At 45.1% G+C, this 27,500-nt stretch overlaps 4 protein-coding genes across 4 annotated transcripts in view; all 4 read right to left on the bottom strand.

The window, feature by feature from the left end:
• The window catches only part of surf4l (surfeit 4, like), a 6,537-nt gene extending 3,050 nt beyond the window's left edge, over nt 1-3,487 (bottom strand). The window contains exons 1-4 of the mRNA XM_069148457.1: nt 3,354-3,487; nt 1,479-1,665; nt 635-711; nt 286-329 (exon numbers count right to left, since the gene is read on the bottom strand). Of these exons, the coding sequence (XP_069004558.1) occupies nt 286-329; nt 635-711; nt 1,479-1,665; nt 3,354-3,401 (356 nt within the window). The 5' untranslated portion in view covers nt 3,402-3,487. The remainder of the gene's footprint in view (nt 1-285; nt 330-634; nt 712-1,478; nt 1,666-3,353) is intronic.
• An 832-nt stretch (nt 3,488-4,319) lies between these two features.
• ciz1b (cdkn1a interacting zinc finger protein 1b) lies at nt 4,320-9,030 on the bottom strand. The gene is made up of 14 exons (XM_069148456.1): nt 8,973-9,030; nt 8,060-8,121; nt 7,846-7,930; nt 7,618-7,754; nt 7,366-7,430; nt 7,223-7,284; nt 6,931-7,071; nt 6,339-6,433; nt 6,163-6,259; nt 5,978-6,082; nt 5,632-5,796; nt 5,506-5,560; nt 5,221-5,342; nt 4,320-4,623 (listed from the first exon to the last, which is right to left on the bottom strand). Exons 2-14 carry the CDS (start codon nt 8,086-8,088, stop codon nt 4,522-4,524), a joined length of 1,260 nt encoding a protein of 419 aa, XP_069004557.1. The 5' UTR covers nt 8,089-8,121; nt 8,973-9,030; the 3' UTR covers nt 4,320-4,521.
• A 2,300-nt stretch (nt 9,031-11,330) lies between these two features.
• On the bottom strand, nt 11,331-14,803 carry LOC138197620 (kazal-type serine protease inhibitor domain-containing protein 1-like). The gene is made up of 4 exons (XM_069148455.1): nt 13,867-14,803; nt 12,106-12,266; nt 11,864-12,011; nt 11,331-11,741 (listed from the first exon to the last, which is right to left on the bottom strand). Exons 1-4 carry the CDS (start codon nt 14,420-14,422, stop codon nt 11,656-11,658), a joined length of 951 nt encoding a protein of 316 aa, XP_069004556.1. The 5' UTR covers nt 14,423-14,803; the 3' UTR covers nt 11,331-11,655.
• A 5,468-nt stretch (nt 14,804-20,271) lies between these two features.
• Nucleotides 20,272-27,500, bottom strand: part of LOC138197618 (putative uncharacterized protein DDB_G0279653) — an 8,656-nt gene continuing 1,427 nt past the window's right edge. Inside the window, exon 2 of the mRNA XM_069148454.1 lies at nt 20,272-26,342. Coding sequence (XP_069004555.1) covers nt 22,698-23,696 — 999 coding nt within the window. The 5' untranslated portion in view covers nt 23,697-26,342 and the 3' untranslated portion in view covers nt 20,272-22,697. The remainder of the gene's footprint in view (nt 26,343-27,500) is intronic.

Here is a 27,500-nt window from a genome sequence, read left to right as displayed (position 1 = left end):
AAGAGAAGGAGGAGGAGGATGAAGAGGAGGAGTAGGAGGAGGACGAAGAGGAGGAGGAGGAAGAGAAAGAGGAGGAGGAGGAAGAGAAGGAGGAGGAGGAGGAAGAGGAGGAGGAGGAGGAGGAAGAGGAGGAGGAGGAGGAGGAAGAGGAGGAGGAGGAGGAGGAGGAGGAAGAGGAGGAGGAGGAGGAGGAAGAGGAGGAGGAGGAGTGAACTGAAGTCAGGATGTGTTCAATTGTATAAAAGGTGTTTGAACATGAACGGTGTCTCTGCTGCTCCGACCGACCTCATGATGAACTTCAGGTCCCAGAGGATGTTGTAGGCCAGCGTCTGCAGGAGAGACACATCGTCACGGAGACGGCATCATCACAAACTGACTGACAGGGGTCAAAGGTCACTTCTGTTTGACATCACATGGACATTAGAAAGCTGTTTTCACCCCGAACACGTGACAATAAAATGTTTATTTTTAATGTCACAGAATCTAAATAAATATTTATTTCCTGTTTCATCTGTTTGAACGTACGAAGCAGCGAACAAAAGCTGAAATCTTCAAATATTGAAATAGAATTCTGACTTCAGCTTCAGATCACAGGTGTTTGTTTGTTTGTTTGTTTGTTTGTTTGTTTGTTTACCTGCAGAGCAATGACCCCAAACAGAGAGCAGCAGGCGGGCTGAACAAAGTTCCTGCTGAGGACCAAGACGCAGCCACCTGAGGACAGACAGGAGGACAGACAGGTGGACAGACAGGAGGGCAGACAGGAGGACAGACAGGAGGACAGACAGGAGGACAGACAGGTGGACAGACAGGTGGACAGACAGGAGGGCAGACAGGAGGACAGACAGGAGGGCAGACAGGAGGGCAGACAGGAGGACAGACAGGAGGACAGACAGGTGGACAGACAGGAGGGCAGACAGGAGGGCAGACAGGAGGACAGACAGGTGGACAGACAGGTGGACAGACAGGAGGACAGACAGGTGGACAGACAGGTGGACAGACAGGAGGGCAGACAGGAGGACAGACAGGAGGGCAGACAGGAGGACAGACAGGTGGACAGACAGGAGGGCAGACAGGAGGGCAGACAGGAGGACAGACAGGTGGACAGACAGGAGGACAGACAGGTGGACAGACAGGTGGACAGTCAGGTGGACAGACAGGAGGACAGACAGGAGGACAGACAGGTGGACAGACAGGAGGGCAGACAGGTGGACAGACAGGAGGGCAGACAGGAGGACAGACAGGTGGACAGTCAGGTGGACAGACAAGTGGACAGACAAGTGGACAGACAGGTGGACAGAGAGAGACAGAGTTTCAAGTGTCCAAATATTTTGAAAGAATAAACAGTTTCCATGAGATCAACTTATTTTTAATAAAGAAAACGTTCCTGTTATGTTGCTGTGTACGACTGAGTCCCCACAAGTCCTCAAAGACAGACAGACACACGTACGTGTGTGTGTGTGTGTGTGTGTGTGTGTTACCCAGCTGTCCCAGCAGGTTAATGAGGACGAAGACGTTGGCGAGGAAAGGTCCGCAGCCCCACGCCGAGTTGATGTAGTCGCCTTGCTCCGCCCACTGGAACCACATGCGGACGCCGTCCTCCAGGAAGGTGCTGACCAGGCAGAGCCGGGCCACGTGGGGGAGGTAGTGTTTGGTGACCCGCAGGAACTGCAGCACCAAATAAACTAACTTTAAATACTTGATTGCGTATTTTCCGTTTCAGAAATCATTTCAGCAGAAAAAAAAACAACCTGCCTGAACTTTGATTCCCGCCAAAGTTAACACCTGATTTCTTCTGCGGGCTGAAACTCGAATTCAGTTTTTTTAAGCACGTGTTTGTTCACATTTTGTAACATGGTGTGAGCAGCGCCTGTCTGCAATGCATCATGGGTAATCAGATAAACACCACTGATCACTGTCAGACTGAAGGAAAACCTCAAATCAGACAGATTCTCAGGCAGCTTCTGAACTGTCCGTGTCTCTGGAGTTTTATTCTGAAAGGACATCAGAGACGATGAGATGAACAGGAAGTGGAAGTCACAATGAATCTGAACATGCGTGTTTCATGTCTGACTTGAGTTGTGACACTAAAACTGACTTCCTGTTGCTGTCAGATCACCTGATGACTGTCTGAAAACATCTGGAACAGCTGGAATCTCGAGCTTTAACAACAATAAATACATTTAAAGATGAATTGATCATTAAAAGAAGCTGCAGATTAATTTGCTGTCGATTGATCTGATTCATCGTTTCAGATAAAAACATGCATGACGTCATTAATGAGTTTGATAAGCAGATTAACTTCATGTTTGAAGACACTGCTGATTTAAATGTGTGTGTGTGTGTGTGTGTGTGTGTGTGTGTGTGTGTGTGTTGTGTGTGGGTCATTGAGTCAGGACGGATGAAAACGTTTCATCAAACTGCAACAACCAGGAAATCAGCAGCTAAATCAGACGAAAGGTCAACGGAGTTCTGTTCCGGTGGGTAACGTTACTTGTTGCAGCGGTGTAAGCGCAATAAAAACCTGCTTCAAGCCCTGTGATTATTATCAAACTGTTAATATTTTCATTTTGGTTTGGTTTTTGCGTCGTTATGAGACAGAAAGTAATATTAAAAACCGATAACTTCGAGTTCAATGTAGCTGAGCAACCGTCACACCAGCCTCCGTTGAGAAATTTGTCAATTTAACACTTCCTGGCTGGTCGGCAGACTCGCAGCGGGAAGGAAACATCCTCCAGACTTCATCATCATCCCCTCCTCTGTTCGGCATCCGTGGAATTCACCGGAATTTATTAAAACATTTACTAATCTGAATTCCAGATTAACAGCAAAACTGACACATAAAAACCATCTGAACTTTCTGTTTTTTACCATCAAACAGAAAAAAAATGGTTATTTCCGTTTTCACGCACGTAACGTACGTAACACCAGAGTCCGTTTAAAAATCTACCACTTTAAGGTTTCCTTGTTTCTCTGAAGACGTTGTCAGCTGGTAGGAAAGACCTGCCGGCTGTGAGTCCGTCGTTCCGCGCCGCTCTTCACTCCGGTCGGCTGTAAACCAGACTGGGAAACCTTTTACTATCACTACTTTGGTGAAACTAAACTTGCAGGGCGGTTTTCCCGTTTCACCCTCCGGATGACGAAATCTGCTCTAAAGTTAATAAAACTTCACTTTTAAACCAACAAACTTTTCACAGGAAGAATTTCTGACCGGCTTTAATCCAGAAACACTGAATTTTCTGCCACTAATTAGAAGCACGAAGCTGCAACTCAACTCCCAGACTTCTGATAGGACCGAGCCACAGCCCTGCTTGTGGCCGGCTCACGGTGCCCATTTCCCGGGGAGAGGAGCTCACCTGGTCCGCTACATCCTCCGCCTGGCTCATCAGGTCTCCGTGCGCCATCTCCGCCCTCTGATAAGACACTTCAGCTCAGCTTCACGTCCGGAGAGAGGCGCTCCGGTACGGCCCGCAGTGATGGTGATGAGGATCCGCTGCTGCCTCTGGACCCACAATCCTCCGCGCTGGGCGGGAGGGCGCCCCCTGTGGCCGGGCAGGGCGCAGCATGCCACGTGGACGGATTGACTGGAAGAACAAGTTTAATAAAATGTTCTAAATAAAATTCAGTGTGTTTAAATTGTGAGGAAGAAAACGGATGAAAGAATGTGGACGTCATGTCAGTACATTTTTATATTTTACAGATTTTTTTTTTGGTTAAATCAAACACAACTGGAGTTGATTAATGTATTTATTAGTTTGATTTGTTCATATCTAAAGAAATATTAATAAGATATTTCTACAAACACTGGCTTTAAATACTCTTTAAATATGTTTAGAAGGGTTTCTCTGCATTAATGAATTCTGTTCAACATCTCGTAAACAAAAATCAATTAGAAACGTTATTTTCATTATTTTTCAAACAAATGTGACGATTTTAACATCAATGACAGAAAATTAATCTTTGATTTAATATTATATTTTTTAAGAAAACTGAACTGAATCTGCAGATTTTCAATAAGAACAGAAAACTCATCAGTTTACAGAAGTGATCAATTTCTGATAAAAAGATTTCCATAAAACAGTGAATGTTTACTGGGAAAATAATCAGCAGATTAATCTGTGATTTAATTTATTTACTATATTTAACACTGCTGCTGATTTGTTTATATTTCATATAATAATAATTTTATTTTAGATTTCATTCAACATTATAGTTATTAACATCCTACATGTTGTTTTACTTTTGTCTGGAGATGATGGTTTCATCAGATCCGGACATTTTTCCGACAAACAAACAAACAATAAACAGCTGTTGTCAAAGAGTTGAATGTTTGTCTTGTTTATTTTTTATTTTTAATCTTCAGATGAATTCACAGAACAGAAAACAGCAGCTGGCTCCTTTAAGTCCATCTGAACCTGGAGGCTGCAGTTCTTGCTCCGACCAGCAGGAGTCACCGACGGACACGGAGAGGTGACGTCATCACCTGGGTTGCACAGGTGCATCTTGGGAAACAGTGAGAGCAGGTCAGGTGAGAGCGGAGTCGTCCTCACCTTCATCGTTCTCTTCTCTCCTCTTCTTCTTCATCATCATCATCATCATCATCGCCCTCCTACACGAGCTGTGGCTCTAAACAAACAAACAAACAAACAAACAAACAAACAAACAAACAACAACAGTCAGCTCTGTGTATGTGTGTGTATCTGTGTGTGTGTGTGTGTGTGTGTGTGTGTGTGTGTGTGTTACCTGCAGGTTCAGGTAGTGTGTGTGTGTGTGTGTGTGTGTGTGTGTGTGTGTGTGTGTGTGTGTGTTACCTGCAGGTTCAGGTAGTGTGTGTGTGTGTGTGTGTGTGTGTGTGTGTGTGTGTGTGTGTGTGTGTGTGTGTGTGTGTGTGTGTGTGTGTGTTACCTGCAGGTTCAGGTAGTGTGTGTGTGTGTGTGTGTGTGTGTGTGTGTGTGTGTGTGTGTGTGTGTGTGTGTTACCTGCAGGTTCAGGTAGTGTGTGTGTGTGTGTGTGTGTGTGTGTGTGTGTGTGTGTGTGTGTGTGTGTGTGTGTTACCTGCAGGTTCAGGTAGTGTGTGTGTGTGTGTGTGTGTGTGTGTGTGTGTGTGTGTGTGTGTGTGTGTGTGTGTGTGTTACCTGCAGGTTCAGGTAGTGTGTGTGTGTGTGTGTGTGTGTGTGTGTGTGTGTGTGTGTGTGTGTGTGTGTGTGTGTGTGTGTGTGTTACCTGCAGGTTCAGGTAGTGTGTGTGTGTCCTGCAGTGTGTGTGTCGTGCTTCAGTTTCTCTGTAGAAGAACTTGTTACAGAGTCGACACACGAAGCCGCAGACAGGAACCACGAAACTACTTCCTGTAGAGAGAAACGCAGCCGGATCAGAACCTGTCGGGTTATTGATCGGATCCGATCGGTTTTAACGTACAGATCAGAGACAGTCATCCACCAGAGGGCGACGTTTCACCGACCGCTCCCCTTACGTTAGAGCGCGGTTACCATGGTAACCATAGGGACGTACCATACGTAACGCCGGGGTCGTACGCCGCTCCGTCGGGCTCCTCGCTGTCCGCTGCCTGAAACACAGTCCTCACGTGAGTCCCTGAACACACCACAGATGCTGGCTCCTGATTGGCTGCTGACTCACCTCAGCCACTTCCTCCTTTGTGTCCTCTGGTCCTTCATCTTCTTCTTCTCCATCAGCTACATCTACTTCTTCCTCCTCCTCTTCTTCGTCCTCCTCCTCCTCCTCAAAGCAGCCGACAGCGTCCACGGTGATTAGCTCCTCCTCCTGAGCCTCGTCCAGGTGCACCTGGGAAGAGCCAGACAGAGAATCAAACTCACCCTCTGCTGTAATGACATCATGATGACTCGTGGAAAACATTTACTGACTTTGTGTTTCAGGAGAGGGGGAGTCTACTGTAGTCGGCCCCTGGTGGACCTCGGTGTTACTACACTTTAAGAAACATGATTTTGGTTTCTGCCCAGCTCACCTGCTGTTTGTGCTCCGGAGACTTCATGTGCTCTACGAACTTCCTGGGAGTCCTGAAGTGGCGTTTACAGACCGGACAGAAGGGACGACACATCTGCTTACACATCTGGATCAGATGGAGAGAAGAGGAAGAAGTCATGTTACTTCCTGTTTCCTGTCGCTGCATCACCTGCCGTCTCGTCTCACCTTGTGCTGTTTGGTCCGTCGGTGGACGATTACGTCAACGCCGAAGTGAGTCTGACAGGTGTCACACCAGCGTTGTGTTTCAGGCCGACGCCCCCTGCTGGCAGAATCACAGAGCTGAAGGACTTCCCATCGAAAATCAAAACAAACACTGTTTACATCTGTGTGTGTGTTTATACCTGTCCAGCAGTGTGTGTGTGTTGCGGCGGATGGAGTGTGTGATCTCCTGCAGTTTTCTCAGGTGTTCTTGTCCTGACATGTGCTCCTGAAACACCTGGATAACACATACACACACACACACTTGAACCTGTATATCTGTGAGGATCATCACCACCTGCAATCATATGATCAATAGACGACGTCCACACTCAACTGGATTAATTTTATCATCATTGACACTGGTGGGGGTCTGTCAGGGATTCAATCGGGACCATTGGTGGGGGCCTGTCAGGGATTCAATCGGGACCACTGGTGGGGGCCTGTCCGGGATTCAATCGGGACCATTGATGGGGGCCTGTCAGGGATTCAATCGGGACCATTGGTGGGGCCTGTCAGGGATTCAATCGGGACCATTGGTGGGGGCCTGTCAGGGATTCAATCGGGACCATTGGTGGGGGCCTGTCAAGGATTCAATCGGGACCATTGGTGGGGGACAATCGGGTTGGAGGTGCAAAACATCTCGGTTTCAGTTTAGGTCTTCTTCCAGCTGACTCTGGACCTAGTCTGGAAATGTGGGTTGATGCAGCAGAATCAGTGCTGAGAGTTTCTCACCTGCAGAGAGCGACAGGTGAGCTTACAGACGTGACAGTGGAGTCCACCTGTCTGTCTCTCGGCCGTCCTGTCCGTCTGTCCGAACTCTCGGCTCTGACTGCTCTGCTGGATGGTGACCTTCAGCGACCCGACGCCCTGCAGCTACACACAACGTATTACAGCACGTTAGCTTACATTCAGGCCGTCTCCGTGTCTCCAGGACATCATCTGAAGAAGATGGGGTTACTACTGCTGATCGGGGACAACTGGGGTCCCTGAGAAGGTCTAAACATGCGTCAGGGCATTTCATCACCTCAGCTGCTCTGCTGTCCTCGCTGTGCTCTGCTGCCCCCTGCTGGTTAGCAGGGGGAACATCTGATAAAAACACACCAATAAACCTCATCAATCATCAACACAATAAAATAAACATGCGATACACATGACGCTCAAACACACCTGCGGCTGGACCACATGACACCGGGACTCTTTGTTTATTGGTCAGAGCTGCAGCCTCCTCACTTCTGTAGAAAACACAAGAAAAAAAAAGTTAACTTTGTGTTTCTACTTCCTGTTTCACTGCACCCAGCAACAGGTTGTCCTGCCGTCCAGCTGTGAGACGCCCACATCAGGTTTGTTTGTTTTAATAACTGCTGCAGCCTGCAGGAGGCACTAACACAAGCATGAACTTTATGTTTGAAGCAGACCGACCCATTTACTCTGACTCTCTTTGACTCCGTTTCTCCCGAACCTCCGTCTGACCCCGGACCTCCTCTGTCCCCTCGCTCTTCTTCTGTGGTGGTGGAGCTGCAGCTCGGCCGGCCGTCAGCACTTCCTGTCCCCGACTTCTGAAGGAAAATAAAACCAATGTGAAGAGGATCCGTGACAGCAGATGTGACGCAGCAGCAGCAGGTGGAAGGGTGGGTTTGTTTTCTGTACCTGAGGTGGAGGCAGCCTCCTCTGTGCAGGGCTGATGGGAAATCGAACCCGCGTCACGCTGCTCCCTGCAACAGGTAGGAAACACCTGCAGGGACGACAGAGCAGGTGAAGACCAACGGAGGCTGACCAGATACCAGCAGGGGACGTTCAAACAGCAGTGAAACAAACAAACAAACAGCTGATGTCCCAGGTCTGATGTTCAACCAGCTCTCACCTGTCTGTCCTCCGCAGTTGTTTGACCATGATGACTGCTGGACCCGTTGACCTTTGACCTCTCTGCAAAGATAAACAACATCAGTAGCTCGTTAATCTCCTGTTTATAAACCAAATCCAGATTTTTATTCATTTTTAGTTTATTGATTGCAGAACAAATGTTCTTAAACAAAAATGAAAACACTGCGTAAAAAAAACAATGTTCATTGAGAAGTTAATTAACATTTGATGTGATTTTAAAAGCGCCAACACAAACAGAGAACTTCATCCTTTCATTAAATAAAACAAAATATAAGACAAAGTAAAAGAGTTTGGTGTTTTGTATGTAAGCCAAATTAAACACCGGCTTTTATATGTTCCTAACATCTCAATAATGTTAACATGAGCAACATTATTTAGTCTAGAAGCAAAAAAACCATTAAATTGTCAGTTTTATGATATCTCACTGAACGCGGAGGATAAACGAGAAAACAGAAGAATAAACATTTCGTTCATGAAGAACTCCGTTCACTTATCACGGAGTTTAGAAGCGGAGCCTCATCGGTGCCGAAGACAGACAAATACTTCTTACACGGACTAAAACCAAATCTCTGGAAGGTCTGAAACAATTGAGCGTTCAGTATGTAAACCGAATTCATAATGGTCTTTTATTGATTCATAATATGTTATTACTCATTTAATGTGATCGACGTTAGTCAGTTGATAATCTCACAAACTTTAAAATAGCAGGTTTTCAATTGTAATATCGTATTATGCACAGCTGTGCTAATGCTAACAAGATAAAGCGCCTTCCTTGAACAAAAACACTTTGACTTTATCATTTGATCGCTTTTGTCTCTGTAGCTCAATATAACGCGGAGTTATAACCAGAATAAAGACATAAACTTGAATTAATTTAGTTTAATTCAGCTCACCGAGGCGCTCAGCAGAAGCTAAAGCTAGTTTAGCTACATGTAAACACAGTGACGTCGCTGGTCTGTGAGCAGTTCTGTCGCCCCCTGGCGGCCCGGAAGAGGACCTGCGGCCAACTGAGGAACAGCAGCTTCAAACAGATATATGTATATATATATATATATATATATATATACATATAAAATCAACTATATGTCCTGTTTTCTGGCAAAGTAAAATCGTGTTTTTCTTTCAGCAAAAGAACAAACATCTGTTCATATAGTTTTATTTCAAGCTTTATTTAGAATCTAAAACTTTTAAATAATTTTTCAGAAGCCTGCAACGTGTGATGACTGCATCGTCCCTGAGGAAAAAGGAATCAGACTACAAAAATAATAAAAGCTGTGTTGGTGCGTCAAATGAACTCCGGTGCTCTGATTGGCTGACAAGGTCTGGAAGTGATTTTGCAGGTTGCAGTGAATCCGCTGGTATTTCCTGGATTCACTCAGCAGACGGCGGCGTTCAGCTGTTACAGACTGGAAACACTTCCCACGACCCCCTCCGCAATTTACTGCAGGAAAAATGTCTCTGCAGCTGAACACAAATAAAACATTAGGAATAATCAATAATTACTGTTGGCTGCTTGTTTGTTGGGTGGCTCAGAGGGCTCAAGACAGGTCCCCACAAGGTCTGAAAGTCAGACAGGTCCCCACAAGGTCTGAAAGTCAGACGGGTCCCCACAAGGTCTGAAAGTCAGACGGGTCCCCACAAAGACAGACACACACTGGATATAAAAAGCGTCTGTTATTGATTCTTGTCTCCTTCGTCTCTTCACAGTAAAATGTGTTTTTCATTCTGGCTGGAAAAAATTTCCCAGTGAAGACAAAAACAAACACAAAGTATGTGGACACGTGAACATGTGAACATACACGTGAACATGTGAACATACACGTGAACATACTCGTCAACATTAGTGTATCATGTGACTTTGATACCCGGTGTGGTTTCTGTTTGGGTTGTTACTGTGGGTTAGTTCATCTTTACTTGGTACTAGTTAGTGTTGACTAGGAGCTCGTCGACCTTCACTCACCATGTGTTGGTTTGGATTCGTGACTTCGTGGTCTTCGGTTCTGTTGGACGTTTTCGGTCTTCTCGTGTTGCTGTTTGGTTTTTATTAGAAACTTTTTGAATCCAGAATTTAAATCTGTTGGACTTCACTTGTGTTCTGATGGTTCTGACTCTCTTGGTACTTCCTGGTCTTTTCTTGGTTCTTCCTGGTCTTTTCTTGGTTCTTTCTGGTCTTTTCTTGGTTCTTCCTGGTCTTTTCTTGGTTCTTGTTTTTTTTTTCTAAGAACTTGGTTGTTTTGACTTATTGTTGTCAAAGTTTCTCTTTAAAATCCCCCAAAACGTTACAACGTGTTTTATGTTTGCGGCCCGGCTGTTTGCTGAGAACCCGTCAGTTGGAGGTTTTAGTCTCCAGCAGCTGAAACACCGACTGAAACGTGTTGAGCTGTTGGAAAAGTGAAACTCTCTGGAGCAGCAGGAGCCGGTTGGTTAATGGATTCACCACATGTTGGTTCTACTTCCTGTCAGACTGAGAGGATTTCATTGCCGCCGCTGGTCCCGCTGGACTCTGAACTTCCTGCGGTCTAAATCTGGTTGTTCTTCAGGAAGTCCTGCTGGCTCGTCGCGTTTATACTCAACATGTCCGGATTTAAACTCAGCAGCCGCAGAGTCGGGAGCTCTCGGCTTCACTTCCCAAACGTAAAGACCCGAACCGGAACTGGAACCAGAACCTGAACCTGAACCAGAACCTGAACTGGAACTGGAACCTGAATCTAACCAAAACCGGAACCTGAATCTAACCAGAACCTGAATCTAACCTGAACCTGAACCAGAACCAGAACCAGAACATGAAGGACTTAAATTCTTGTTCAAGAGGAGCTGGAAGGAAAAGCTTTCGATTCGCCGGTCAATCGGAGCTCCGACATCCGGAGGGAGATCAGAGTGGAGCCTGAGATCAGCGACCTGGTTTAGAACTGGTTTCTGGTTCTGGACTTGAGGACTAGTTTAAGACTTGATAAGGAGAAGTTTTGGATCATCTTCTGTCTGGTTTCTGGTTCTGGTTTGAGACTTTGGTTTAGCACCAGTCTGGGTCTGTTTCAAAACCGGTTCCTGGTTCTGGATCGGTTCCTGGTTCTGGACCTGTTCCTGGTTCTGGTTTTGGGGCTAGATCTCCACTTTATTCAGGACTGTTTTTTTGGACCTGCTTTCTGAGCCGCTGCTCTTCAGCTGAGGAGGTTCCGGTTCTGATCCGAGCGTCTTCCATCTGAGAGTTTCAAACATTTTAGATCAAAACAATCACAAAAAAAACTCAACGGTTTGTTCTGTTTATATTTATTAATAATAATAATAATAATAATAATAATAATTATAATAAGTTTCACAGTGACGGCGCCGACACGAGACTGGGGCTCGAACCCGCGACGTCAACAACACGTTCAACATGCTGAGTCATCATGTGTGATGTCACAGTAGCGTTCGGATACACGGAGTAACGATTAGTAATATTTCAGTATTTATTCGTATGGTCCTCAGCTTCACCCTTCTGTTTCCCGCATGGACTTCAAAATAAAAGCTTCGAGCAGTCCGTCACCTGAGCGATGCTGCGTTCGCCGTCTCACAGGAAGTGACATCACAGGCGGGTCAGTAGAAGTCCTGGTCGTAGTCGGTGGCGTCCATCAGCTGCTTCATCTCGGACACGCTGTCGTTCAGGAAGGACAACAGCTCGGCTGGAGGACAGACGGGTGGAGGACAGACAGGTGGAGACAGTGAGACACGGAGACGTCTCCGAGCTTTTCTCCATATTTCTAGCGGTTCTTTTTGTCCACCCCGAATGACCGACCCGTCTCACCTGCTCTCAGCACGCCCAGCACAGCGGAGGCGGAGACTGACCCCAGGTTGTTTCGAGCTATGCAGCGATAGGTTCCCGAGTCCCCCGGCTCCGCCCCCTCAATCTGCAGCCAACTGGAGAGCTCGAATTTCAGAGGACCGCCACGAGACTGGAAGACAGAAAGGAAATCAGGCTGGCGCCTCCGCTATGGTACTGTTCCTTTGACAGGAGGCGGGGCCACAGGTGCAGGTGTGCGTGCTCACCTGGACGGAGATGTGCGGGTCGTCTCCGGGCAGGACGACGTCTCGGCCTTCTTTCCTCCACTCGACCAACGCCATCGGAAACGCAAAGACCTCACAGAGGAACACCAGACTGCTGCCGGTCCCGTTCACCTGACTCTGGGGGGGCACCTTGATGACCGGGACTGAGAGGGAGACAGGTGACAGGCAGGTCAGAGACAGTCAGACAGGCAGGTGAGAGACAGACAGACAAGTGAGAGACAGACAGACAGACAGGTGAGAGACAGACAGGCAGACAGGTGAAAGACAGACAAGAGAAAGACAGGCAGACAGGTGAGAGACAGACAGGCAGACAGGTGAGAGACAGACAGACAGACAGGTGAGAGACAGACAGGCAGGTGAGAGATAGACAGGCAGACAGGTGAAAGACAGACAGGCAGACAGGTGAAAGACAGGCAGACAGGTGAGAGACAGACAGACAGGTGAGAGACAGACAGGCAGAAGGGTGAAAGACAGACAAGAGAAAGACAGGCAGACAGGTGAGAGACAGACAGGCAGACAGGTGAAAGACAGACGAGAGAAAGACAGGCAGACAGGTGAGAGACAGACAGGCAGACAGGTGAAAGACAGACAGGCAGACAGGTGAAAGACAGGCAGACAGGTGAGAGACAGACAGACAGGTGAGAGACAGACAGACAGGTGAGAGATAGACAGGCAGACAGGTGAAAGACAGACAGACAGGTGAGAGACAGACAGGCAGAAGGGTGAAAGACAGACAGACAGACAGACAGGTGAGAGATAGACAGGCAGACAGGTGAAAGACAGACAGGCAGACAGGTGAAAGACAGGCAGACAGGTGAGAGACAGACAGGCAGAAGGGTGAAAGACAGACAGACAGACAGACGGGTGAGAGACAGACAGACAGACAGGTGAGAGACAGACAGGTAGGTAAAGAAATCCTCCAAATAAAGTCCTCAACATTAAACGCAGCTTCTGAGAAATGAAGTCAGAGTTTGACAGGAAAACGGTGCAATTTTTCAAAATAAAAGCTACAATTTTGTCAGAACATATTCATACATGTTATTAGCTACTTTAACGAACTATTCCAACAGTTTATACATTACTTTAACGAGTTTATTATTTTTGCTTGTTTGTGGTCATCCTCTCTGTAATCATGTTGATTGTTGTTGTTTTGTTTACTCATGGACCTCCTGCTGGCCGGCAGCCGGATGTTTGATCCTCCTGATTGTTTCCTCAGAGGAACATCGGTCACAGCTGGAGGAGGAACAGCCCACAAACACATCAATCTGCTGCCTCGGCATAAATCCTCCTTTTGTTTCTGCTCTTCAGCAGCCAGACACCAAACACTTTCCTCTCCAGAACAAACAGGATTAATTACAGGATTAATTAACTGTCTAAAGAAGGATGGAGTGATGTCCTGAGGAGGGTGTAACGTTCAGTTTCTGAGGAAATAAAGTGGAAATTACAAATGTTTATAGTTAGTTTTAACAAACTCTTCCAGCTGTTTATTCAGGTCAATCCAAAAGCCCCTCCCACTTTCTCAAGATGATGAAACAATAATAAATGATGAAGCAATAAATTGATTAGGTGAAACAGCTGCTGCTTCATTTGAATCGACTGATTGATTAACTGATCAGTGGTTTCAATCGGTTCTCTAAAGAACCAGATTTCACACCAGTTCTTTAAAGAACCGTTCTCTGTGGTCCGGTTCCCGTGATCACGTGTCAGCAGGTGTACAGGTGAGTTCCGGCCAGGTGTTCTTACCTGTCTTGCAGGGCCCGCGGGTCCTGGTCCGGAGCTCCGGTCTGGAGAAGGAGGCCTCTCTGAACTGACACATGTTCATGTATGTGGTTCCGTCGCTGCCACACAACGCCTCCTGCTCCTCACACACACACACCTCCTCCTCTTCATCGTCTCCTCTTCCTCCTCCTCCTGCGGGCCTCGGGTCCGCCTGGCACCGCAGCCCGGTCCCACATAGCCCGTAGAAGACGCTCCGGTCCCCCGGGTCGCAGGTTTGGCCCTCCAGGTTCCCGCACTCCTTACAGCAGCTGCAGGGGTCCAGCACCAGACCGGCCCGGCAGCCCCGGGTCTCCGGGCAGAGGTCCGGCTCGCACGGACCGCAGCCCCCCGCCGCTCCGGTCCCGTTCCCGCCCCACCTCCCGCCGCCCCCCAGCTCCTCATCCAGCCGGTCGTAGTCCAGCAGCGGGTCGGTGAGGGACAGCTGGCCGGGCGGGTCGCTCCTGAGGGCGGGCAGCAGGTTGGGGAAGGCCCGGCATGTGTGGAGGTTCAGACAGAGACTCAGGAGGACTAAACCCCGCATGTTAACCGGCTCCGAGGGGTCCGGTCAGATCCGCGGGGACCGGGCAGGTGATGCCGGATCGGAGCGGTCCACTGTCCGGGACCGGGACCGGGACCGGAGGGAGAGCTGCGAATCCGCCTGTCAGTCAGTTTAAAGCCCGACACTCACATTCCTCCCCGGCCTGAACACCAGGAACAAACACCGGGGAAAAAAAACGAGAACTACACCGGGAAATACTGGAATAAAGTCGTGAAAACCCCGGGTAGAAACGGGGAGCGTCACCGGGAGCAGAGGGTCTGGAGCGGGTCGCTGCGTTAAACGGTCTCCGGTTGAGTTTCTGTCTGAGCTTCAAACAGCTGAGCTGCTCGCGCTGCTTCACCGCCGCACACGCGCACGAGACTACCACCAAGTCTGCCAGAATAAGACCCCGCTTCCGGTCCAACCTTTCAATATAAAAGCATGTCAGTGTGTTGTGCGCATGTTTTCCAGCGGAGATGTCCCCACCGTGTCCTCACAGACACACTTGTCCCTGGGATATAAAACAACAAAGACATATTTCTCTTTTTTTTTTGGTCACATGACATCAAAAGAAAAACATAATATAAAAAAATATAATAATATATATACATAATAATTATTTTGGATGTGTTTAGCTGTGAGCACTTCAGACATTCAACCCTGCTTTTATTTTGAATTTAGCAACAATAATGGCCGGATTACATTTTTTATATACGATCAAATTAGGTCTGTATTTATTTCCCAAATCAAAGCTAATTTACAAAGTTGGAAACAAGAATATAGTTTATTACACAGGATGAGAAAATCTCAAGGGCAGTTTTGAGAAACTGTTTTTTTTTTTTGTATTTCTAATTTCGGTCTAATTCCAATTATGACGTGTTAACTTTTATTTTGAAGGCGCAGCGTTCTGATTTCCGGTCTTGCGGTGTGTCACCTGACAGTCTGAGGTGAGGAGACAGTAGTGTGCTGCAGGACGTCCCAAGTGCTCCTTCAGCACGTGCAGCAGCAGTTGTGCAGCTCGCCCCTCCCCCCACAGAGACCCTCAGCTGCTAAAGTCATCATCAGCTTAAAACTGGTCTTTAAAGTCTGACGAGGTTCCCAGGGTTCTCCAGGAGGTTTCCAGGAGGTTCCCAGGGTTCTCCAGGAGGTTCCCAGAATTCTCCAGTAGGTTCCCGGGGTCCTGCAGAAGGTTTCCAGGCGGTTCCCAGGCGGTTCCCAGGGTCCTCCAGGAGATTCCCAGGGTCCTCCAGGAGGTTTCCAGGAGGTTTCCAGGATGTTCCCAGGATGTTCCCAGGAGGTCCCCAGGGTCTTCCAGGAGGTTTCCAGGGGCTCTGGAGGCCCTTGGAGATTCCAGCTCACGGTGTTTTGACTGGTCGGTTTCTGCGCTCACGAACTGTGTTGGCAGCGCAGCGACAGAACCTTTCATACTCACCTGACTCGCTGCAGTGCTCCTCCTGAACAACAGGTGTCGCTGTAGAGATAAATACGATCTAGGTAGCCAGAGACGGACCGAGGTCACGAACAGGAAGTAGCCAGCTCGAAAAATTGTAGAAACGCTTGTGTTTATCCGTTTAGCGATCTATTCCAACTGTTTATACGTTACATTTAGCCAATTATTCAGACTGCTAATTTTTTCCCAGTGGTCACTCAGTATTGCAACAAAACAAAAATTCCTACAAGGCTCAAAAAGTATTTTCCTCTTTCTTTAATCGATTATTGAGACGTCTTTAAAACGGTTGTTAGACGCCTCCAACTGCAAACAACTTCTTTCTTTGGGTTTTTGTATTTCTAAAGCCTGCAGTGTCCAGAGCCCCTGCTGCTGCGCCCAGGAAACCCCTCGTACTGTCTGTTTGTGAGGTTTACGGTTTTGTTACTAAATCAGTGAAAATGTTCTCCTCCTCCAACTTCCTCCTCTAAACCATAAACACTCTGACTTCACTGTTTCTCTGTAAATCTGCTGGTTCGTCACTTTTATCGTTTCCCCTCTTCAAAGTGAGTCGCGGCGCGGCGGACGGGAATAGACCCGTAATGGAGGGTTTGTTCTCTAACAACATGTCTGCTGCCGTTCAGACGCCCTCGGGAACCCCGTTCTGGTGGTTCTGAGGCGGGAGTGTTCAGACGGGTCGGTGGAGCCGGGCTTCCCCCCCGTCACAGCGTTTATTTACAGAGTAGAAGAAGAGGAAGAAGCTAACGTGTAATTTAACCTGCAGGACGTTTAATTCTGTTTCTACACAAACAAGTGTTCAAAGACTGTTTACTGAAGTTAATGTTACACACTGAACGGATGCAGTTCGTTTAGCAAAAGATTATTTATTGAAAGGAATTGTCAAACATTAAATGATATCTGAATAGATTTGGTGTTAATAATAGTTTATAGTTCTATTTATAAAACAAATACAAACAATAAAGTTTGTAGAAATAAAATAAATTAGTATTCACCAGGGTTTAGTTGTGGAAATTACATTTTAAGGTATTTTCATGGTAAAATATTCTTTAAAAATACTAAAAAGATTTTAAGTTAAATTAAATCTACGAACCTTTTTTTTTTAAATTAGTCGTAAAGTTTTCTCTTATTTGACCTGTTCTGATAACGGAGCCTCAGCTGGACCGGAGCAGGTCAGACCAGGTTCAGGGAGTCAACAGGGGTCACGACCCCCCCCACCACCCCATCGGGGCAGACGTGGGACACGAACAGACAGTGGTAGTTCCACAGCAGGCTGCAGAGCAGCAGGAAGACCAGCAGGGGGAGGGACAGTGGGGGGCGACACAGCTGACAGGGGGAGGAAGAAGAGCAGGAGGGGAGGAAGAGGAGCACAAACATAAACATTTGAGCCAGATGGTTTGAGTTCAGATCTGCTGGGAGAGGATGACATGGTTCTGGAGGTTCTGGAGGTCCAGAACCTCCTGTAAACCTCACCCAACAACACCCCCAACACTCACCAAACACTCACCCAACAACACCCCCAACACTCACCAAACACTCACCCAACAACACCCCCAACACTCACCAAACACTCACCCAACAACACCCCCAACACTCACCAAACACTCACCCAACAACACCCCCAACACTCACCAAACACTCACCCAACAACACCCCCAACACTCACCAAACACTCACCCAACAACACCCCCAACACTCACCAAACACTCACCCAACAACACCCCCAACACTCACCAAACACTCACCCAACAACACCCCCAACACTCACCAAACACTCACCCAACAACACCCCCAACACTCACCAAACACTCACCCAACAACACCCCCAACACTCACCAAACACTCACCCAACAACACCCCCAACACTCACCAAACACTCACCCAACAACACCCCCAACACTCACCAAACACTCACCCAACAACACCCCCAACACTCACCAAACACTCACCCAACAACACCCCCAACACTCACCAAACACTCACCCAACAACACCCCCAACACTCACCAAACACTCACCCAACAACACCCCCAACACTCACCAAACACTCACCCAACAACACCCCCAACACTCACCAAACACTCACCCAACAACACCTCCAACACTCACCAAACACTCACCCAACAACACCTCCAACACTCACCAAACACTCACCCAACAACACCCCCAACACTCACCCAACAACACCCCCAACACTCACCAAACACTCACCCAACAACACCCCCAACACTCACCAAACACTCACCCAACAACACCTCCAACACTCACCAAACACTCACCCAACAACACCCCCAACACTCACCCAACAACACCCCCAACACTCACCAAACACTCACCCAACAACACCCCCAACACTCACCAAACACTCACCCAACAACACCCCCAACACTGACCCAACAACACCCCCAACACTGACCCAACAACACCCCCAACACTCACCCAACAACACCCCCAACACTCACCCAACAACACCCCCAACACTCACCAAACACTCACCCAACAACACCCCCAACACTCACCAAACACTCACCCAACAACACCCCCAACACTCACCCAACAACACCCCCAACACTGACCCAACAACACCCCCAACACTCACCCAACAACACCTCCAACACTCACCAAACACTCACCCAACAACACCCCCAACACTCACCAAACACTCACCCAACAACACCCCCAACACTCACCAAACACTCACCCAACAACACCCCCAACACTCACCAAACACTCACCCAACAACACCCCCAACACTCACCCAACAACACCCCCAACACTCACCAAACACTCACCCAACAACACCCCCAACACTCACCAAACACTCACCCAACAACACCCCCAACACTGACCCAACAACACCCCCAACACTGACCCAACAACACCCCCAACACTCACCCAACAACACCCCCAACACTCACCCAACAACACCCCCAACACTCACCCAACAACACCCCCAACACTCACCAAACACTCACCCAACAACACCCCCAACACTCACCCAACAACACCCCCAACACTGACCCAACAACACCCCCAACACTCACCCAACAACACCTCCAACACTCACCAAACACTCACCAAACACTCACCCAACAACACCCCCAACACTCACCAAACACTCACCCAACAACACCCCCAACACTCACCAAACACTCACCCAACAACACCTCCAACACTCACCAAACACTCACCCAACAACACCCCCAACACTCACCAAACACTCACCCAACAACACCCCCAACACTGACCCAACAACACCCCCAACACTGACCCAACAACACCCCCAACACTCACCCAACAACACCCCCAACACTCACCCAACAACACCCCCAACACTCACCAAACACTCACCCAACAACACCCCCAACACTCACCAAACACTCACCCAACAACACCCCCAACACTCACCCAACAACACCCCCAACACTGACCCAACAACACCCCCAACACTCACCCAACAACACCTCCAACACTCACCAAACACTCACCCAACAACACCTCCAACACTCACCAAACACTCACCAAACACTCACCCAACAACACCCCCAACACTCACCAAACACTCACCCAACAACACCCCCAACACTCACCAAACACTCACCCAACAACACCTCCAACACTCACCAAACACTCACCCAACAACACCCCCAACACTCACCAAACACTCACCCAACAACACCCCCAACACTCACCCAACAACACCTCCAACACTCACCAAACACTCACCCAACAACACCCCCAACACTCACCAAACACTCACCCAACAATACCCCCAACACTCACCCAACAACACCTCCAACACTCACCAAACACTCACCCAACAACACCTCCAACACTCACCAAACACTCACCCAACAACACCCCCAACACTCACCAAACACTCACCCAACAACACCCCCAACACTCACCCAACACTCACCCAACAACACCCCCAACACTCACCAAACACTCACCCAACAACACCCCCAACACTCACCAAACACTTACCCAACAACACCCCCAACACTCACCCAACAACACCCCCAACACTCACCAAACACTCACCCAACAACACCCCCAACACTCACCAAACACTTACCCAACAACACCCCCAACACTCATCCAACAACACCCCCAACACTCACCAAACACTCACCCAACAACACCCCCAACACTCACCAAACACTCACCCAACAACACCCCCAACACTCACCAAACACTTACCCAACAACACCCCCAACACTCACCCAACAACACCCCCAACACTTACCCAACACTCACCCAACAAACGAGGTTTAAACTGGTCTGAGACGAAGAGTCAAAAACTCATTTCCTGTTGACTTCAATCAAAGAACCAAGACTTCAGTTCAACGTTCTCCTGCAGTGAAACACGATGACGTTAGATATTCAGGAAAAACAGACAAATAATGTTTAAAGTCAAATAAATATTGATTTATTACTGGAAACTCGTATATGCAGATTCTCAGAACGCTGACATGACAGTTCTGCAGGTTTAAGCTCAGTTACACCAAACATTTACTGGATTTCATGAGTTTTAAGTGCAACAACTGAACACGTTCTTGTTTGTACCAAAATTACACTGAATGTTCCCAAACGTGTCACTTCCTGTCTGACGTGTTGCGGATCGCGATGCGATGCGTTGACCGACGCGTTTCAGGTCGAAGCTACGAGTCGAGCGGCTACATGTGTTGGCTTCACGCGGAGGAGGTCAAAGGTCAACTGTTAACATTCCTGGACGAAGTGCTGCACGGAGGGAGGAAAACGGGAAGCTTCTACAGTTTGAAGTGCTTACGAGACACCAAATGAAATCTGACAAGAACGGAAATATTTTCTTCTACAGGTGACGTTCATCAGATCTTTTTACAGATTATAGATTCAATACAAACAGCAGTGAGACAACTCCATCATCATCATCTGTACAACAGCAGGAATAATTCAGTGTTTCACATAAAAAAAAAGCAAAAACTTCAACAAATACAAAGTGTGTGACATCACAGCATGATGTCACACTATGACATCAGAATTTAATCATCAGGGTGAGCTGCACCAACAACGGTCTACTTTTAAAATATCTAATCAATAACAATACTGTTGATGTAGTAGTAGTTTTTTTTTTTTTTTTTTTTTTTTTTAAATGAAACTTGTGCATTAAATCAATAATACAAAATCAGTGATACGGTTTAATATAATCTAAATGTATTTACAGAAAATTACCACTAATAAAACACTAACTGCTGGACCAGTCAAAGAACTGCATTATTATTATTATTATTATAATTATTATTAAATATTTTAAGAAAATACAGACATTTAAACTACATTTGATTGGAGCCAAAAAAAAAAACTCTTAAAATACTGACAAGTTTAACAACATAATAAATTTCAGACTCTGAGATCCAACATTAAGTTCACAGACTGCAGCTTTAATTTCAAATGTGTGGAGATTTCAATCTGTTCCCACGTTTATCGATCTGTTCCCACGTTGTTCCCAAGTTTTTCGTTTTGTTGCTGAAGTTTTCAGATCTTTTCCGTAGTTTATACATTTTCACGTTAACTATTTTGCGAACACACAACCACTGCTGGTCTCAGCATTGTAAAATAAGACATTTATTCATCGATAACTTTGATTCCCGAAACGCTGCCTGATGTAAACAAAATACACTTTGATGGATTCAGCTGCTGACGGAGACGAACGTTGAGGACTCGACACAGGATGGATTTGGTTGGACAGACGTCTCTGGTTGACGGAGTTCAGGAGTAAAGTGACTCTCGATTGGTGCAGCTCAACTCTGATGTAACATCCGTGTTAAACGTGAAGCCGAGTGTCGCTGAGAACGACGAACGAGAGGTGAGTTGACGTGAAATCATCGTCCTGCTGCGACGGAGCGACTCCAGCTGCTCCAACTACAACTAATATTTGTTCTACAGCAAACTCTGATCAGCTGATAAAACCTGACGAGTTCACGTCCGGTCAGCGAGTCGCTCGGAGGCAGCAGCTTCACTGGACAAAGTGGGAGGAGTCAGAAACACAAACGGTCTAAACAGGAGATAAAGTGAGGATGAGGAGAATCCGCCCGCAGAGACACGAGGATGAAGATGAACCGAGGCAGAAAGTTCAGCTCATCTCAGTTGTACTGTCGCAATTTAAATCATCATTTTTTTTTCTGGAATAAAAGGAATAAAAACAGTTTAATGTGAAGCCTGCTTATTATGAATAAGTTTTGAATGATAGAAAATGTAACTTTTTAGGACTTTTTATGTTGATATTTGAAACTAAACTATTTACTTATTTAACTGCATGTAAACAAATAACATGAACATAAATGTCCCTTGACCTGTAAGATAGTCTTATAAATGTGGATAAATATCTTGTACACAAACACAATCACTTAATATAAGATGGTATATTTACAATAAATACATTGTTTAATAAATCTGTTATGAATCTATATAAATGGATTTCCTTACATACATACTGTGTATATCTACATAATGGCGAAGTAACATCAATGTTTCACGTATTAGAAAAAATATATTTTATGTTTATGAACAAAACATTAATGTGTCATTTATGTAAATCACCTGTGGTGCCATTATTATGTAATCTGTTAAGAATCCCTTAATTTTCCCCTGAAAGGAGACCAAACTCCTTCAATATAATATTGAATATATACATATATAATATAAGCAGTTAGTTATGTGGCTTCAAATATATCTCTGAAAAACTTTGATTTAAAAATTATTGGTTTAAAATATTAAGAGTAAATTGCTTCCCACTATAATTCACACTATGTTTAAACCACTGAATGAAACTTATATCGTATCACGGTTTTGTTCATATTTCGTGGTTTTGTTCGTATTTTGCCGTTTTGTTCGTATTTTGCCGTTTTGTTCGTATTTTGTCGTTTTGTTCGTATTTTGTCGTTTTGTTTGTACTTCGTGGTTTTGTTCGTATTTTGTCGTTTTGTTTGTACTTCGTGGTTTTGTTCGTATTTTGTCGTTTTGTTTGTACTTCGTGGTTTTGTTCGTATTTTGTCGTTTTGTTCGTATTTTGTCGTTTTGTTCGTATTTCGTGGTTTTGTTCGTATTTCGTCGTTTTGTTCGTATTTTGTCGTTTTGTTTGTACTTCGTGGTTTTGTTCGTATTTTGCCGTTTTGTTCGTATTTTGTCGTTTTGTTCGTATTTTGTCGTTTTGTTCGTATTTTGTCGTTTTGTTTGTACTTCGTGGTTTTGTTCGTATTTTGTCGTTTTGTTTGTACTTCGTGGTTTTGTTCGTATTTTGTCGTTTTGTTTGTACTTCGTGGTTTTGTTCGTATTTTGTCGTTTTGTTTGTATTTTGTCGTTTTGTTCGTATTTCGTGGTTTTGTTCGTATTTCGTCGTTTTGTTCGTATTTTGTCGTTTTGTTCGTATTTCGTGGTTTTGTTCGTATTTCGTCGTTTTGTTCGTATTTTGTCGTTTTGTTCGTATTTCGTGGTTTTGTTCGTATTTCGTCGTTTTGTTCGTATTTTGTCGTTTTGTTTGTATTTTGTCGTTTTGTTCGTATTTCGTGGTTTTGTTCGTATTTTGTCGTTTTGTTTGTACTTCGTGGTTTTGTTCGTATTTTGTCGTTTTGTTTGTACTTCGTGGTTTTGTTCGTATTTTGTCGTTTTGTTTGTACTTCGTGGTTTTGTTCGTATTTCGTCGTTTTGTTCGTATTTTGTCGTTTTGTTCGTATTTCGTGGTTTTGCTCGTATTTCGTGGTTTTGTTCGTATTTCGTGGTTTTGTTCATATTTTCTCGTATTGTTTGTATTTACTGGTTTTGATATTTCGAGTCTCTGCGGGTGGATTTCCATTAAACATAAGCTGAACCCAGACTATTGATTTGGGATAACAGTTCATTAAAAGTCGTGTTAAAAACACCTGAATTGTCCTTTAAAAACATGCCGACGTTCCCTCGTTCTCGCCGACGCTCTCAGCTGTTTGTTGTGTTTATTTACAGGACATTATTACGTGAACTTTACGGCAGCTACATCGCTTCTGCAGCGAGGAAACCTGCGAACTCTGGCCGGCTTATGAGGAGTTAGCAGGTTTCCACAGGACATCAGTGTCTGTGATTGGCAGGTTGGAGTTAAATAGTTTGTGGAGGTAGACAGAGACTGACATCATCAGCAGAGACACAGTGGAGACGGGGCAGTGACTACATGTCCCAGCATGCCCTGGGATGGTTGGGGTGGTGGTGGGCGGAGCCTCTGGGGTCAGGGAGTATCTGTTCAGGTAGAAAATGTTCTGCCAACTGTTTCTGTTGCAGCACTCTAATGTTGTATGTTGAAATGTGTTTATTGTTTTCCTTGTTGATAATTAAAGATGAATGATAAAATAATAAGACATTTTAAATATCAACATGATGCTTCAGCTGGGATAAAAACATAAGATATATTTTATTATCAGTAAAACAACAGCAGCTCAACGTCTAATTTCATTTATTTATAGACAACAAGTCAATAATCCTGAGCGTTACCTTTGTTTGATACACACAATGATTTAATGAGCAGCTTGTTTTACCTGGAAATGAACACCAGGGGGCGCCGCTGTACCAAGTTAATCACTGAAGGAGACTTCATCTTACATCTTTAAACGTGGCTTTTTTCAAGAAAAAAAACAAAAGAAATCCTTGAAATTTCTATCCGAGTTAAAAAAAAATTAAGAAAATTTAATTTATATTTTCATAAAATTTACAGATCATGTAACAGAACTAACAGATTATGTTTGAACGTGTTTATAAGAATAAAAATGTGAAATACTATTTCCTGTTCCTGTCAAATTAAATGTATCATTCCAGAAATGTAAAAGAAATCTCACCTTCAAAATAAAAACAAATATCTCTTCTATAAAGAATAACACGTTTTAAAAGTTACTCTCTTGAAAATAATTAAAAACTTCCCTGTAAATCTTGAACAAAGCTGAGATCTAAAACAAAAGGCAGCGCTCATATGTTGTTTGGTTGCTATTGTTTTTTGTCTTTTTATATAATTGTGTTTAAAAGCTGTTGATCTAAAATAAATATCCAATGACATTTATTCAAATTGTTGTTAAGTATGAATATTCAATATATTTCAGGTCAGTTCAGAAGAGTTTTCAGCCGCATACAAATATGTTACAATACTTGTAATGAAAATGTTCTGATCGGCTCACAGCTGCGTTCCAGTGTTAAAAATATTGATGAATTATTTATGTACAAATTAAAGATAATAAACAAGGGGGCGGGGCAGGAGGTGGGGTTGATTCATGTTTGAACATATTTCCTGAACAGAGAACAACAAAAGTTTCCTGAATCACTGAACCAAACTGTCGCATTTCCTCCTGAAAATTCAACCGGGCTCTTCAAAGACTACATTACCCATGAGCCTCGGAGGTTTAACGCCATAGTCAGGTTCAATGATCCTGGACACTTCTGCAGCTCTTTGTTAAAATGACTTCCTGTGCCAGAGGCTCCGCCCACTAGCCACACTCTGATCGGTGATCAGCTTCTTGATCAATAGATTCCTGATCGCCAGGTTCGTTTGTTGTCACATTTACAGGAAACAGCTGTGTTGGATTTTATGGGCTCAAGTCCAGAACAAAGGCGTCGCCAGTAGGAACCAGTTTAAACCAGCTATAGCCAGTACAAACTAGTACAAACTAGTTATAACCGGTATAAACCGGAGTGGTCGGGTGGCTTGATAAGTCAGTGCGATCGATCGGTGACCAACAGGAAACAGAACAAACTGTACAACATCTACCAAACTAAAACCAGTTTGATTTAGTTCTTTCAAAATAAAAGACCCTCTGGATGGAGGAGGCTGACAGCTACAAGCAGTGCAAGGCGAGTGTGTGTGTGTGTGTGTGTGTGTGTGTGTGTTAGTGTGTATGTGTGCGTTTGCAGTGGGTGGTGGAGTTTGGTGTGACAGATGGTGTGTATGTGTATAACATTTGTGTGTGTGTGTGTGTGTGTGTGTGTGTGTGTGTGTGTGTGTGTGTGTGTGTGTGTACAGAGTAAATGTGTGTGTGTGCATGATATTTGTGTGTTTTTGTTTTGCTATCTTTGTGAGGACATTTTCTGTTTGACAACTAGGTTTGGAGGTTCAGGTCAGAATCAGGCGTCAATTCGAGGTCCTCACAAATACAGAAAGAGAAACGTGTGTGTGTGTGTGTGTGTGTGTGTGTGTGTGTGTGTGTGTGTGTGTGTGTGTGTGTGTGTGTGTGGGCACAGTGTGATGCCGTCCAAAAGCCCTGAAGCCATCATTTTTTCCTTCCTGTCCATGTGTCCACTGAGTGTGTGTGTGTGTGTGTGTGTGTGTGTGTGTGTGTGTGTGTGTGTGTGTGTGTGTGTGTGTGTGTGGCTCAGCAACAGCAGTGAAGCTCTCTCGCCCGCTCTCTCTCTCCCTCTCTCTCGCTCAGACCACGGTGCTGACGGAGGGATCTGATAGGTTGAGCTGGCCGGTGATGTCAGTCGGGTACGGCTGCAGGGAGAGAGACAGGACACACGCACACGTTAAGGACACGCGACACACAGCCGGTCGAGTGTTCAACACGTCCGCGTTGTTTTTGTCTTTCAGTTTTTAGCAACGCTGGTGGAAGTACTCGGATACTTTCAAAGTAAAAGTACTCCCAAAAAGTTCTGCCTTGTAAACGGCACTGAACCAGAGACATTATTAAATATCATGTTTGTATATTTAAAAAAATCAGCCGATGTTTTTTTTATTTAAAAAAAAAAAAAAAAAATTATGTTAAAATTCCCTCCAAAATATTTTTTTTTCTGGGTTATGAATTAAACGATTCATCGCTTCTTTGAGAAAATAATCTGCAGAAAAAAGATAATTCTACATTTAAAGATATCGACTGGTGGCTGTACGTGTTGTTATTGTTCTTTTCTTTTTTTATTTAAACACATTATGTTGAGGTTTGGACTGAATAAGTGTGTGAAGCCTTCACAACGTGTCTCTATTTTCAAATTTGAAAGAATTTTTTTTTAATTAATCAAAAAAATCTTTAGGATTAAAATAGTTTATAAGATGAATTTCTAAACTAAAATTCAGTTTTTATACAGTAAATATTTCTACTTTGAATACCTTGGTGACCTTTTTCCTGATAATATTTGCACATTTTTACTGAACCGGTCTCCGTGCAGCAGCGCCCCCTGCTGTGTGAACGCCGACACCTACAGTTTGTATCAAAACTGAAATTAGTTTTTTATGCTGATGTTACTTTTTCACGCTAACATACATTTTCTTTTGTTAGCATTTGATTTGTAATGCTCAGGTTTTTTTTTTTTTCTATCAAACAGTTTTTTCATGCTAATTAAAGTGTTCTAATCTAGTATTAATTATTTATACTGTCATTAGCTTTTTATGCTAAAATTAGGTGTTAGCGTAAACATATTTTAATGCTAACATGCTGACCAAGTGTTCTGCGACTCGTTTCACCTGGAAACAAACTGTCAACGCAGAAAAAAACCTCGTTGTGTATTCCTACTTTATCCTATTTTATACTTTTCATTGTTAATGTTGGACTTTTTGGAAAAAAAAAAATAAAAATCTATTTTTAAATCTTAATACGTCCTCAAGTAAACATCACAGGAACCAGAGTCCGAGACACTCTGACCCCGTCAAAATAAAAGC

The sequence above is a fragment of the Embiotoca jacksoni genome, unplaced genomic scaffold, assembly GCF_022577435.1.
Source record: "Embiotoca jacksoni isolate LCO1_2020_lvr unplaced genomic scaffold, fEmbJac1.0.p SCAF_149, whole genome shotgun sequence".
Classification (NCBI taxonomy): domain Eukaryota; kingdom Metazoa; phylum Chordata; class Actinopteri; family Embiotocidae; genus Embiotoca; species Embiotoca jacksoni.
This window is presented reverse-complemented; position numbering and strand designations above follow the sequence as displayed.

Excerpts from the sequence above, each read along its gene's own strand:
- LOC138197620 (XM_069148455.1), bottom strand. The coding sequence starts at position 14,422 with ATGCGGGGTTTAGTCCTCCTGAGTCTCTGTCTGAACCTCCACACATGC. Across the intron at positions 12,012-12,105 it reads ACCCGCACATCTCCGTCCAG|TCTCGTGGCGGTCCTCTGAA; the intron begins GTGAGCACGCAC and ends TCTGTCTTCCAG. Across the intron at positions 11,742-11,863 it reads GCTGGGCGTGCTGAGAGCAG|CCGAGCTGTTGTCCTTCCTG; the intron begins GTGAGACGGGTC and ends TCTGTCCTCCAG.
- ciz1b (XM_069148456.1), bottom strand. The coding sequence starts at position 8,088 with ATGGTCAAACAACTGCGGAGGACAGACAG. Across the intron at positions 7,931-8,059 it reads CAACTGCGGAGGACAGACAG|GTGTTTCCTACCTGTTGCAG; the intron begins GTGAGAGCTGGT and ends TCGTCCCTGCAG. Across the intron at positions 5,343-5,505 it reads CGACCCCGGCGTTACGTATG|GAAGTAGTTTCGTGGTTCCT; the intron begins GTACGTCCCTAT and ends TTCTCTCTACAG.